Source organism: Amblyomma mixtum, chromosome 2 (assembly GCF_055824585.1).
Source record: "Amblyomma mixtum isolate Tamu chromosome 2, ASM5582458v1, whole genome shotgun sequence".
Lineage (NCBI taxonomy): Eukaryota > Metazoa > Arthropoda > Arachnida > Ixodida > Ixodidae > Amblyomma > Amblyomma mixtum.
The window spans coordinates 27,079,800-27,094,400 of record NC_143013.1 but is presented as its reverse complement, the minus strand read 5'-3'; the positions used below and the strand labels follow the sequence as shown (position 1 = coordinate 27,094,400).

At 51.0% G+C, this 14,601-nt stretch overlaps 1 protein-coding gene across 1 annotated transcript; it reads left to right on the top strand.

The window, feature by feature from the left end:
- Positions 1 to 422: 422 nt before the first annotated feature.
- LOC149358764 (uncharacterized) lies at positions 423 to 13,571 on the top strand. Its single transcript, XM_089570949.1, has 6 exons — positions 423 to 790; positions 1,961 to 2,628; positions 4,328 to 4,430; positions 6,800 to 7,232; positions 7,729 to 7,738; positions 11,401 to 13,571. The coding sequence occupies exons 1-6, from the start codon at positions 514 to 516 to the stop codon at positions 13,042 to 13,044; spliced, it is 3,135 nt and encodes a 1,044-aa protein (XP_089427075.1). The 5' UTR covers positions 423 to 513; the 3' UTR covers positions 13,045 to 13,571.
- Positions 13,572 to 14,601: the final 1,030 nt, after the last annotated feature.

Here is a 14,601-nt window from a genome sequence, read left to right as displayed (position 1 = left end):
CGTTTGAACAAAATATTACTTGATTGTATCAAGGAATTTTAATTATTTTCTGAAAGTAATTGTAATGCAGTGTCATTAATTTTTGTGAGCCGCAATCGGCAGTGTAATTTAATTACATTTTCGTAATCGTCATGATAGTAGTTAGTCATGTAATTTATTTACCTTTAAAAAGTAATTTTGCCATGTACAGTCGTCCACAGACCTGTCTAGAGCGGTCGTACTCTGTGCTGTCTGCGCTCCGCAGCGCGCAGAGCGACGCCTAGCAGCAGCGCCTGGTTCGAGGTAAGCGCATGTCTAATGCTCAGACGATATTCAAAGACGCGCTATCTCGAACCAGTCGCTTCGCTCCCGCTAGACGTCGCTCTGCGCGCTGCGGAGCGCAGACGTCATGGAGTTCGAGCGCTTTGACAGGTATGCGGACGACTGCACGTTCCTGAAGAAATGTCCCTGCGTGAGCGCGTGCCTTGCGCGTGAGAAGAAGAAGAGGAAGCAGAAGAAGCGCTGCGTTCCACCATGGCTGAGCAGCCTCATCAAGCCGACCCTTTGTCACCCAGCGCCAAGGCAGCCACGCCACGAGCGCAAAGCAAGCACAGGGACAAGAGCCAAAGCAAACGCCAGGCTCAGCGTGAGCGCAGGAGCTTCAAGCGGCACGACGACTCTAAGTCCAGCGGCTCAGCGCTCACCGACTCTTCGCAATCCCTCGCGTCCGGTCCGACCTGTGTTTCCCCGCAGCTGCCGGCTTCCCTGAGCCTCTCGCCGCAGGCCGATGCGCCCGACACCTCTCCAGCACGTGAGTATCTGTTACCCATCCTTCCCTTACCGTCATTCACGTTCTCCTCAGTGGGAACCTACTGTGGGCAAAAAAGAGAAAAGCTAAGCACTTCCATCTCACTGGCTCGAGAGGGCCTTTCGAACCCTGTGGGAACCTTACCGCAGGGTTGGCACCTGGGGATCCTAGGGTACCTGAGGAACGGCGCAAACAGTGGGAGACTGCGCACGCGCAAATGCCAGCGTGGTTCGGAACTAGCGTCTGACATAGCAAGCGGGCTAGGCCTCTGTGCCAGCAGCAGTGGTCGTAATCGAGTACTATGCGCCCGGATTTTCTGTACCGTGGGCCCCGAAACCTCGCGCCGTTAAACTTCTAATGTGACCCGTGCACTGACACAGTGAAAGTGCCTGTCACTTATCGTGCAGCGTTTTTCGTATGCTCCAATGTATATTCTTGTTTTTATCATGGTTAGTGTGTTTTTTCCTCTCATTTTGCTTTTACGCCACCAGTAAGTCTTCTCTTGCTCGCCTCTAGTGCTGGTGTGTTACTTTAACGGGAGAGCGTTAGTGCCCCATTGAGCCCTGTGGACTATATTCACTGGGTGCAGAGTGTACACTGAATATTACTGGACACAAAGAGCGCATTTTCAAGAACATGTTCAAGGCCCTTCTGGATAGCATGCCCTTTTGGGCAACAACGGAATACAGGAGATCTTGCTAATTATGCTCACGTATTTACGACGATGGTCTAGAGCTTTATGCCCCCTCCCCTCTCCCCTCCAGTATTTAAGCAAGAATGAGTGACAGCGCTTTACAGATCGTACAGACATGCGGGAGTTATATTCCACCTCCACTGACACTCCTTGATGGCCCTATATCCAAAACGAAGTCTGATAATCGTCGACTTAAACATGGCTCTAAACATGTCAGATAAGGGCATATTGTATTCTGTATATCAACGTTTTTTCTCTTGTTGGTAGAGTCGTAAATTTTTACCGCCTCGAACTCTCCTCGGCCTTTTGCCTTTCGGCTCTGGTCGACACTTCGGAGGGTAAAATGGTCGGATGCGACTTTGTGCGGTGTCTGTAATAGTTTGTGCGATGTCTCCCCATTAGCCATGATATATTGTGGCTCTCGAGCATATCATGACAGTCTGGTGCGCATGGTCATGCGCGTGCTTGCGTCTTTGCAGCACGTCGGCACACGGCGGTATGGACGACGCCACCAGAAACGGCCTCATCAAAGGAGAGTTCTTCAGACACCACGGATAGGAGCCCAAAGCACACCGGTGTCAAAGCGAAGGTTCTGACGCCATTGAAGGCACATCCCTTGGGCTCGAAGGTCGGGAGCCCAGAGGCTGTGGACGTCGAAGAGAGCACTCAGATACCGCGGAAGGCACATCCCTCAGACTCAAAGGGTGAAAGCCCAAAGCCCGTGAGTGTCAAAGAGAGTGCTCAGATACCGCGGAAGGCAGATCCCTCGGACTCGAAGGGTGAAAGCCCAAAGCCCGTGAGTGTCAAAGAGAGTGCTCAGATACTGCGGAAGGCAGATCCCTCGGACTCGAAGGGTGAAAGCCCAAAGCCCGTGAGTGTCAAAGGGAGTGCTCAGATACCGGGGAAGGCACATCCCTCGGACTCGAAGGGTGAAAGCCCAAAGCCCGTGGACGCCGGAGAGAAAGCTGAGGCTCCGTCTAATGCAAATTGCTCAAGTGCGAATAACGAGGGCGCAGCGCCAGAGGTCGTCGAAGGCAAAGCTCAACCCGTCGCTCAGGACATCGAGCCGAAGACGGAGCTGTCTGGTCGGAGTCCCGTGGGCAGTGTGTCGCCATTACTGGCGCGCTTCATAACGGCGCTAACGAGGGTAAGTGTTTCGTAAGTAGCTGCGAGCAGCCAGTACAGTGCAGTGCAGTGAAGAACTCAGTTTCCATGCATATTTCGAAGACATGAAAGCATGCATCCCGGAAAGCTAAAAAGAAATGGAGGCTGACGTTTACAGTACAAACTACACTTAATTAAATGTTCAGGCCTCACCACTTCCTGCGTTCAGAGCTAGTCATCTTTCTTCAGAGCGGGAATACGTCGGAGAAAAAACAGTCAGGGCTCCGAAGATGGCTGGCCAGTTTTCGTGGCAGAACCACCATTCGCTAAAACTGGCCGTGAGACATGCTCCTGTAACGTTCGTGGTTTAAAAATCTAAGTATCGATAGCGTTCTTCGATGACTTTCTACTCGTCACGGAACCACCTCCTCAAGTTTCATTATAGGCAGAGATCCTACCTCTACGAGAGGCTCCACCGTCAGTAAGACCACCGTCTTGCCACTGGCCCATTATTGCAGGAACTTTCACATGGAGATGATTCGGGCAGAGGACGCAAACCAAACTCAAACTGACCACAAACGAGTCAGATGTATGCGTGCGTGCGTAAAGACTTTTATTGGTGCATAAAATGCCGCTTGGGATTATAGAAGAGGAGGTCTTGCTACAGATGGACAGATGACGATGGTTTCGTTAGCCAACCTGAGGCCCTGAGCCTCGGCGGTTGCCTACGCCCGGGCTGTGACCCTGGCTTGAATGGCCGGGTCGTAGCTGGACAGCATGGCCTCCCACTGCTTTGATGTAATGTTTGTGCTGTACTCTGGTAGTTCTTTGGGACATGCGTATAACACGTGGAAAAGATTTGCTTGCCGATAACACTCCTTACAGTGTTTGAGGTATGTTTGGGGGTATATGTTGATATATAATGTAGGGTGCGGAAAGGTGTTTGTGAACTTCTCAATGTTACTGAACGTGCCTTGGTGAGCGATTGTGGTACGTCAGCCTGTCTAGTCCGTAGTGTTCTAGGACCTCCATGGGACGTGGTGACATTCTTTATCCTACCACGGACCTGGCGGCTCGGTTGCCAAATAGTTTTGCCCCGAGAATTGGGATGTGTGGGCGGGGGTCCACATCAATTGAACCACGCGTTGGTATTCGGTTTGCTTTAGAGTCTCTGGTCACCAGGAGATAGCTTGCCCTGTGTATAGTTTCGGACTGCTGATTTTGAATCGCTTATAGTATTATCTTGGAGTTTGTGGTTACTGCGGCGAGCACTATAGCCATTTCCCCGCTTCCTCGATGTTGCGCTCAGCGCTTGGGTAAAATACGCTGAATATTCTGAGAAGCAGCAAGTTTAACTTCTCGAAGTGTGGTGCGTTCTAGGCAGCGTTCTAACTAACATTCACCTCGTCTGCCCAAAGCACGAAACTATTCTCCACTTTGTTTTCTCGCCCACTGGCACGTGCTCATTTCAACAGTTTTCTATATGCTTGTGCCTTAATTGCAAGCTGTAACTTTACGGTGTTCTTTATTCCTGGTCCACGCTGCAAGCTACAGACTTGCGCGCTCCCATGATTCCCAGTGAGCGTTCAAGGCACCACAACATTCAGCCATCTAGTGATACCTTGCGTGGTTTCGTTGATTTATGACAAATGTACTTCACTATACGTGTGCTATGCCCCGTCAATTCACGCACACCTATGCTTCGAACTTATCACGTGTTCTCAAATCTTGTTTCGTTTCAGTCTCCGAAACTACACCGCTCACCTACGGAGCTGGCTTCGGACGACATTCTTTCGCAGGAAGGGAACGTGCCGGCTGAATCCAGGCGGAAATCGTCAGTCCGCTGCAAGTTGCATTGCCTATATGCCACTTCGAAATCTCGAAAAATGGCCTACTCGTTAAATTCCTCGCACGATGTTAGAGATGGTCGCTATAAATAGTGCTTTTCAGTCTTTACCGATTTACGTATTGCGTCTCCGGCGGGCCGACTGACGTAAGAGCGAAGCACAGGGTCATTGTCATCTCGGCATGTTGTTTAAAAACAGCACATCAGTCATATTTGTCCGCTGTGGAAATATTCGAGAACAGAGCAAACTTCAAAAGTCCGAAAACCATCACACTGGCGTATGCAATTGTTGACGGCGTATTTGGTTGCCTGCTTCGTTTTTGTGTAGTCACCCAAATTTTGGTGCTGCGGCCTTGCGATTTCATGTACATTATCACTGGCGGAAGCAGGCATTAATCAACAAGAAAATATTTTCTGCCAAATTACCACACGCGTCATTACAAAGAAGCAAAGCCGCGGTGGCTCAGTGGCTATGGTGCTCGGCTGCTGACCCGAAAGACGCGGGTTCGATCCCGGCGGCGGCCGACGAATTTCGACGGAGGCAAAATTCTAGGGGCCCGTGTACTGTGCGAGGTCAGTGCACGTTAAAGAACCCCACTCGGTCGAAATTTCCGGAGGCCTTCACCACGGCGTATCTCATAGCCCTGAGTCGCTTTGGGACGTTAAACCCCATAAACCAACCAACCAACAAAGAAGCAAACACACGCCCAAGAATTGTCTACGCTCCTTTAACTCGCAAGGGGGCAACGTGAAAGCATGTGCTTCTACACACAAACATGAGCGTAAGGTTGAGCGAACAAATATGACACTAAACTGGAAGAGAACCTCTTGAATGTCCGGCTCCAATGCATGCGTGTAAAGCCCGTTGGTAACACAACACTGCGCTTGTTGTGTTACCTTCTCGTCAGTGTCTTTTTGTGCGCAGTACCCCCTTTTATTTACCGTTGCTTATAACCTTTCGGAATTGGTTTCTTCCTATACGATGCGTCGAAAGAGCGGGGGCCACTGTGACAAAAGCCGCGAAAACATTATCCGTCTTAAAAGGAGGACTTCCTGCGTATTCGTGATAAAGATTTGGCTTGATCCAGTTGCACAGGGGTTGCCAGTGAACGGCAGTAGACCGCGGTAGGCAGCCCGTAAAAAGCCTTTGTATCAAGCGTATAGCTGTTCATGCTAGGGGCACCACGCCATTTTCGAGCATGTATGGTTTTGAACAATTAAAAGGCTCATAGGCTGTCTCACTTCTCTGGACATCTCAAACGCATTGTGCGAGAAGGGGTCGAGAAGGGAGTTAAAGAGGGCTCCGCATTAATTTCGACCGCCTGGGATTCTTCTACGTGCACTGAACCCCAGGTGGTCGAAATTTCCGGAGCCCTCCACTACGGCGTCTCTCATAGCCTCAGTCGCTTTGGGACGTTAAACCCCATAAACCAAACCAAACCTGATATCGCACAGCACACGTGAGCGTCTTTTGAATTTCGCCTACAATGAAATGTGTCCACCATAGCCACGGTTTGATCCCTGGACCTCGTGCTCGGAAGTCGCACGCCGTAACCAGTGAGCCACCAAGACACCTCGCAAGATATTGCAATGGAGTGCAAGTTACTTGCGTGATTAAGTGGTAGCTTCCAGAAGTGTCCCGATGGATCTTCAGCGCCTGAGCGGTACACTTGGGGAAGCGGTCGCCTCCCGCTCTTGGCTCCCATTCCTTTCGAAGAACTCGCGAGATAGAGTATAACCCCCCCCCCCCCCCCCCAAAAAAAAAAATACCCCTTCTTTATTTGAAGAGGCAAGCAATCGCTAAGATGAATTATGAAGAAAAACGTAATAACATTGACGTTTTTCTTCATAATTCACCTTGGCGATTCCTTGTTTCTTCAGATGCAGAATTTCCCTCGCCAGAGTGGTTTCCTTCGAACCCTGAACTATGCTACCCAATTCTGTAATGCTCCCGAAATCATGGTTGATTGTAACTGAAGTAAATAAATGCAGTGATTAAAGTAGCACGCATACGCATCATTTTAGACAACCCAACAAATTTTTTAGACAGTCTTTAGTATAGAATGTCCATAGACTTCTGTCTGTAAAGTCTATAGACTCTCTATTAATAGTCTATAGGCAATACAACTGCTATAGGCAGTCTATAGACAATCTATAGATTTATAGTCATACACTTTTAGTTGAGATTTGTCTATAGACAGTTTATAGACCTTGATTAGACAAAAAGAAATATCTATAGGAAGTCAATGGAGACTATAAGAAGCCTATAGACTCTCTATAGACCATTTTTATAAGGGAGGGTCAGCGAAGACGAGCGCTCACACCTGTTTCTCGCCCTCTTGCGGCGTCTATCCCTTTCGAACTGCAGTCGGCAACAACACGATGCACTACCTCCCGCGGGAGACCACGCCCACCGATCGTGACGTGCGCACAGCCATCGCGCTGGGCGCCACGGTGTGCGCAGTCGTGGTCGTCAGCATCGCGCTTGTGGCTACGCTGTCTCCGCACCCCCGGGGCGAGTTCCTGCACTGCTCGAACCACGACTGCCGCCGAGCGCGCAGGTTCCTCGACTCGCTCATGGACAAAGGCGTGGAGCCGTGCCGCAACTTCTACCGTCACGTGTGCCGCCGCTGGACGGTCGAGCGCTACACCAGCGGCGTTGCCGAAGGTGCCGCCGACAATCTGACCGGCGAGGCTACGAAAGAAATGTTCACCAGTCTCCACTGGTCCATGAAAGACGACCAACTCGTCGCGAGTATCGATGGTCAGATGGGCGTCGCAGAGTTCGCCAAGTTCTACAGGTGAACCCACGAATGTGCAGCCGGCGAGGCCGTTCTGCTAGTGAGTGCGTGGTCGGACTGCGCTGATATAGCTCTGAAGCTATTCCGGAGCTATCCATTACGGTGTGCCTCATAGCCGCTGTCTCGGCTTAAAATACCAGCTCTTTTAGCTCGTGATCAAGAACATGATGATTGCCTGTCTCGCAGCAAGCAGTAGCATATCAGAGTATAAAATCATTTTACAAAATTTCTTAGCATGTCTTCGTTGCATGAAATAATTGTGGAAGGTTTATGAAACCATCAACGCAAAGTTTTTAAACCGAAGTAGATTTAAAGGATGGGCAGGGGCCTCTTCATTTGATAGCCAGTATTTACTCCGGACAAAAATAAACAAATTACTGTTTCAAACGAAGTCATCACATGCATGGCCCTTTCCTTTTGTGAAACTTGGAGTGCAATGTTCTCCCGAAACTTCCAGATACACGCCTTTTCACTAGAAACTTCTCGTCCTGTTCAGGTCCTGCTACACGTTGTTGAGAACGGGGCCACACGCCCACCGCTGGAACCAGTGTTAAAGATGGGGCTTCTATCCCACCGCTGGAACCAGTGTTGAAGACGGAGGGGTCCTGGAGATGACTAACTCGTTTAGCCCCGCAGGTACCGGCTCCGAATGACGATGTCGGACTGCGTTATCGAGGAAACTGTACAGAAGGGTTTATTCTACATATTTACAGATGAGAATCGAATCGAATGCAATGCAATGCAATCCTCCGATCACACAACAACATCCCGTTAAATACGGTTCGCGTTCCCTAGATCCCTGACTGGGGAACTTGGTTCGAATAACGTTGTCCAATCGGATGGGCCATTGATGACGCTGGCGGTACCACCCACGGCACTGGGCGGTGCTGAAGCTCTCTCGCTCTCTCACAGCTCGGGGGATGAGAAGGGGAAGACAGTCATCAAACACAGATGCGTCACCTTGACCACTGCCGCAAGTGTTCTGTGCGTTGCCTCCGTGGGAAAGCAGAATCCCGCAGACTCCTCGCAGGTGGTTGAACCTTCTCGAACTCCCCCGCCGGATGGCCGAAGCACGAGACCCCTTCGACACAGCGTCTTTCAATTAGCAGCCTCGCTCAGCGTGACCTTGCGTAGCATCTTCCCGTTCGGTGAGCCGAAGGCCGACTCGGCCAACGTATACCGCTGTCCGCCGTGCTTCATGTGCATCTCTGCTTCCAGCGTTGCTGCTGCTGTCCCAAGTTCTCGCCACATCGTTGCCTAACGACGACACTCGTTTGACAGTAATTTCTCCCAGGCCCGTGGTAGACAGCGTCCTTCGATCGGTTAGGTGATTTGGAGAGCAACAGCCCCGGCCGTCGTCGTCTATGCTTCTGCCGCCGGCGCCAGGCCTCGTCATATCCCTTGCTTTGCGATGAGACACACCCGGCTCTCAGGACCACGTTGTCCACTCTTAACAGCTCGTCCGCGGCCCGAAAAATCTCGAATGGCCAGCGTTCACGACCGCTGGGCAGGAAGAGATGAGGCCGGAGTCGGGTGGAAGGGCTGGTTTCCAGAAATGGCATCCAAGCTCGAACATTCAACAAAGAATGGCATCAGTGGACTGTTCCACGAGACAGGGCACTGACCCACAAGCAAGCGCTCGGAATCTGCCAAAGACCCACCAGGCTTCCCACAATGACCATAAATGTTTAATAAAACATTACTGAATTTTGGCGTAATTTTGGTGTCAAGAAAGCGCGAAATATCCCGATTGAAATCGCCAAAGACGGACTGCTTGGACCAAGGTTAAAAGCAAAAACCCACACACAGTAGGTGGTCCTACCAAGTACTCCTGTCTACAACAATCGGCTGAATCCATCAGCATTTCCGTGCGGTTTTCCGTTCCTGAAACGCATCGAGAAATTGTTTTTGGAGAGCAGGACTCCGTCTAAGCAAGCGACCATTTTTGGGGGGACAAAACTGTCATAAGCATGTTTGAGACGATGATCAGTCTCAAATATGAACTTTGCGCCGTTCAAGTAGCTCTGGTAACCCGACAACATCTGTGCCGTCTAAACCAAACGCGCGCTCTTTGTCTACATTGCAGTGCTCAGCCACAACTGAGCCCGCCTGGCTGTCGCTCTGCGCGCCATTCTCTACTGCGGTTGTTACTCTCAAAGGGGGTTTCCGCTGTTTCTACCTCGAAACCTTTTTCGATAGGTAAACCTCCCTTTTCGCGGTCCTGCCGGTTTGACGCCTGTATCGTCTCTACTGAAAGGGTCGCGCTCGTAACAGTCCCGACAAAGTTGTCCGTTGCCACTCCTGCCTCACTCGGAGGAGAATCCTCGCACTCGTGTCGTTGAGACGCTATCTCGGAATGCTCTTTCTTAGCATTACGTCCAACTACACTGGACACGGTCTCGGATTCTGCGGCATTCCTTGGACTACCGCACCGGTTGAACGCGTTCTCTGCCACTTCCCTCGTGGTGTCGCGATTTACCAACGCGGCTACGGTCACAGACTTTTCGGGTCTTATCTGCGGACCTATTTCATAAGCATCGCTTGCTCTTTCAGGACTTCCGGCTCTCACACTACCGCCTTTTCTTCGCAGTTCGTTTTCAAGCTGTATACGCTTTAGTTTCCTTATTTCATCTTCAACCTTCCACTGTTGCCGTTGCCGTTCCCGTTCCTTCTCTTTTTCGCACTCCCGATCAGCTTCCTCCTTACGTGCTTTTTTCTCCCGATCGGCTTTCTCTTTAGCCTCCTGGTCGGCTTTCTCTTTAGCCTCCTGGTCGGCTTTCTCTTTAGCCTCCTGGTCGGCTTTTACTTTGCGGGCTTTTTCCCCTTGTACCAAATTCCACGTATCTACCAGCAACTGATCGTTATGCTTGACTTGTTTAAGAATGAATTCGCCCAATTCAAGTTTGGTTAGTTTGCTAGGCACTTCAACTGACAGTTCCTCGCATATCAACAGCAAGTCCGACTTGTACAACCTCATTAGGTCCATGACAACGCTTTCTCCGCTTTGGCTCTGCTAACACAACAATGCCTTGAGAATAACCCCTCTCAAACGACAAAGCCCTGATTCCCAGTCAAGATTATTCTCTGAATCTTAAAGCCTGGCGAATCCCATAGCAAAAGCCAAAACGCTCACCCGTGGAGAAAGTACGATGTCGCACGGTCCATCCCAGCTGCTGCCAACCAGTGTTGGGAACGGGCCACACATCCCACCGCTGCCACCAGTGTTGGGAACGGGGCCACACATCCACCGCTGGAACCAGTGTTAAAGATGGGGCTTCTATCCCACCGCTGGAACCAGTGTTGAAGACGGAGGGGTCCTGGAGATGACTAACTCGTTTAGCCCCGCAGGTACCGGCTCCGAATGACGATGTCGGACTGCGTTATCGAGGAAACTGTACAGAAGGGTTTATTCTACATATTTACAGATGAGAATCGAATCGAATGCAATGCAATGCAATCCTCCGATCACACAACAACATCCCGTTAAATACGGTTCGCGTTCCCTAGATCCCTGACTGGGGAACTTGGTTCGAATAACGTTGTCCAATCGGATGGGCCATTGATGACGCTGGCGGTACCACCCACGGCACTGGGCGGTGCTGAAGCTCTCTCGCTCTCTCACAGCTCGGGGGATGAGAAGGGGAAGACAGTCATCAAACACAGATGCGTCACCTTGACCACTGCCGCAAGTGTTCTGTGCGTTGCCTCCGTGGGAAAGCAGAATCCCGCAGACTCCTCGCAGGTGGTTGAACCTTCTCGAACTCCCCCGCCGGATGGCCGAAGCACGAGACCCCTTCGACACAGCGTCTTTCAATTAGCAGCCTCGCTCAGCGTGACCTTGCGTAGCATCTTCCCGTTCGGTGAGCCGAAGGCCGACTCGGCCAACGTATACCGCTGTCCGCCGTGCTTCATGTGCATCTCTGCTTCCAGCGTTGCTGCTGCTGTCCCAAGTTCTCGCCACATCGTTGCCTAACGACGACACTCGTTTGACAGTAATTTCTCCCAGGCCCGTGGTAGACAGCGTCCTTCGATCGGTTAGGTGATTTGGAGAGCAACAGCCCCGGCCGTCGTCGTCTATGCTTCTGCCGCCGGCGCCAGGCCTCGTCATATCCCTTGCTTTGCGATGAGACACACCCGGCTCTCAGGACCACGTTGTCCACTCTTAACAACGTACATGGCGACAACGTCTACTCTCACAGACACGGAAGCGAACCTGGTGAACTTCTTTCGGAGGGACATGGACATTCTGAGCATCCCAAACATGTCGTTGCTGTTGAGGCAAGTAATCCGGCTGTCGCTAACCAGAGGCATCACTTCTCTGTTAAGCACAAACCTGGTGATGTACCGCGGCGTCTTATCAGTCCATCTGACGCCCGGTAGCACTCTGGCGGAGAAGCTCAGAGTGAGGATGCCCAACGGGACCGGTGCCAGGCATTTCATCGTGAGAGTGTTGACTGCCCTGCGTCCGCTAATGCCGCGATTGGCAGACGAGAACGCACAAAGAACAGCAGCTGCTTTGCTGGAGCTTGAGAGCCAGCTTATTTCGCACTCTCCTATCCCAGTCGACGTACACACGTTCACTGCATCTAGCTTCGAATTTTTAAACAAGGACTTCGGCGAGCATGGATGGAGGGACGTGATCAACTCCATCGCGCCATCCGGCACCCAAGTAAGCGACCAGTCGACAGTCGTCGTCAACGGACTGGACACAATCAACGCCAGAGTCGACCACTTCCGCCAGCACCTAGAACATGGCCGCGTCTACGTCTTCTTGCACGTCGTGATGGAGATTGGCCAGTTTCAATACATGAAGTGGTTTCCATTGGACTACGACACCAATGACATCGTCGATCACCTGTGCATCGGCGCGAGCAAAGACGTGATGCCTCCCACTTGGTCGCGACTGCTGAGTAATCTAACTCACAGTTCTGTCTCGGAACCATCTCGCGCGTTCACGATTTTCGACGCGATCCAGAAGCTTGCCGCCGAACGTCCTGTCATCTCCGGAATGGCCGAGGAGGACGTGGAGAACGCAGTGAACGCTCTTGCCGACGTACGCCTGGCTTCGCACGAGTCGTCGCTGGAGCCGATGCCTAACGAGTCCGTCGCGCTCTTCGAGAGCGTAGACTTCGCGGGAGACTTCGGCGCATTGTACATGTTCCTGAAAACGTCGGAGGCCTCCAGGCGGCTCAGGCAACCGCCTTCTTTAAACGACGCCATTCTAAACGGACTCTTCCTGGCGGAGCAAGTCACGTACTCTCGAGTCATGAACGCGGTGATCCTGTCCGGCGCCATACGGAGAGCCCCCATCATGTACTCGGACCGAGTTCCCATCGAGTTCGACACGGGAACCGTGGGCGTGCTTATCGCCAGGGAAGTGTTCAACGCCGGCATGCCGACCAACATGCAAGTGAGCGGGGAATGGTACTTGAACAACGTCGAGTACTTCATGCGTTGCAGTGAGACCTTGGTCCAGTCGATCCTACGCACGTCCCTCAAAGACATGCCGCCGGCCAGGGCTCTCGACCTGTTCCGCTGGACGCGAGCGGTGAAGATGGCTCATAGAGTCATGCAAACATCCTACGCGTCGGTGAGCTCGTCGGAAAACTTCCAGGACGTCTGGGTAACTGCTCAGCAGACCTTCTTTCGCAGGTACTGCCTGCTCACCTGTAACGCCGACCAGAACAGTGACGAGCGCTACACCTCTCTCCGATGCATGGTGCCCATTCTAAACATGGCCGAGTTCATCAGTGCCTTCGGCTGCACCAGAGTGGAGATGATGCCAGCCAACCGCCCGTGCCTGTTCGTATGACTGACCATCTTAGGGGACCACTAAAACGGCACAGCGAGATAACGGCGACCTAGTTTGTGACGTTCGCGACGTCGAGAAATTCGACGTGTCAATTTAAAAATCAGCAAACCAGTGGTGTCATAAGTATAAAGGTGCGTTGTAGACAATGACGTCATAGACGTCGATATAACTGGGTCGCTGTCACACTGCTGTTTTTTCTTTGTCTGCATTGCTGTGCGGTCTGCGTGAAATCGAGTGAACTCGTCTCTGCTGCACTTTTTATTATTATTCTCGCAAGCTGTCAGGCTTTATAATGTACAGTGATTGTATGATATGTTACCTGAGGTCACGAAAACAAATACTGGTTGAATTTAGATGTCAGAATTTAGATGTCGGAGCTCTGCTTGGTGCTGAATTACACTTGTGCGCTTCTGCAACGTTGTCGTGTGCGTTTCAGATTTAAAAAAGAAACCGAATCATGCCCGACATTGAGTAGTAAGGTTGCCTTAATTACGATTTGGTTCTTATACATTAGCCGTAAGCGTGCAAATAGTGAGCGCTCATGTGAAAAAAAAATCGCTCGATGATTGTCATGTACTCAGGTCTAAAGTGCAGTCAACCAGTACACTTCTTTCTGGAAACTGTGCTCATATGTATATTTGTTTCCATATGTTGAGGACAAAAATGGCAACGTTCATATGTCTCAAAGACATGCGTTTCTTTATCGTTTCTCCTTGACCATGAGCACAGGTCTACGCGATTCTGGGCTTCTCGCGAGGAAACTTGTTCACTGTGTTGCTTAAGTGACTTGCTACTCGTGACACACTTGCGAACTTCTTTTTCGACGTGACGCGGTGCCTAGCTTCCCGCAGACTGTTGGCCTGTTTCCGCATTGCCATCATTGTTCACTCATTTTCATCTCTACGCCTCGCCGTGACTAATGGCGCCTTCAGCTTATTGTTAACGACCTCCAGATATTACGCCGAGTGAGCGTGAAATGTTCGAACTGTTACATTATTGTTCTTGCATTCGTGTACCGTGCCGTTCGGCTACTGTCACTGTCTTAATCAAGAAGTACTTGGCAGATGTAACAATAATCATGCCTCCCTTTATGTGGTCCTAAAGCTCCAATATGTGCTCCATTCATTGTCACCGACAATGTTTTCTCGTCGTCTGTGGATGAAGGAATAAAGGTTTGAAGTTTTGCGTGGTCCTTGGTGGATGGTAAACGTTGTACTTTTAAAACGTCCCGTGGTGTGATCGAGGACGATTGTGACCGAATGTGCGTGAGCACTCAGTTCATCTGGAGTTGAACGTGTTTTCGGATGGGCGCGGCTCACTAGCTCAGGCTCAAACTCATATGATATGAGTGGTGAGAAAGTTCGGACTCTCATTCAGGTCATCTTAGTGGCGAACGAGTTCACATTCATATGATCTGAGTCGTTAGAACTCATGATCTGAGTCGTGAGTCCGAACTCATTCATATGTTCTGAGTCGTGAGTCCGGGCTCAGACTTGGTTGGTGGTCTCTGTCTTCGCGGCCACGGTGTGCGCTTAGTTTTTTTCCTCGCTTACGGAC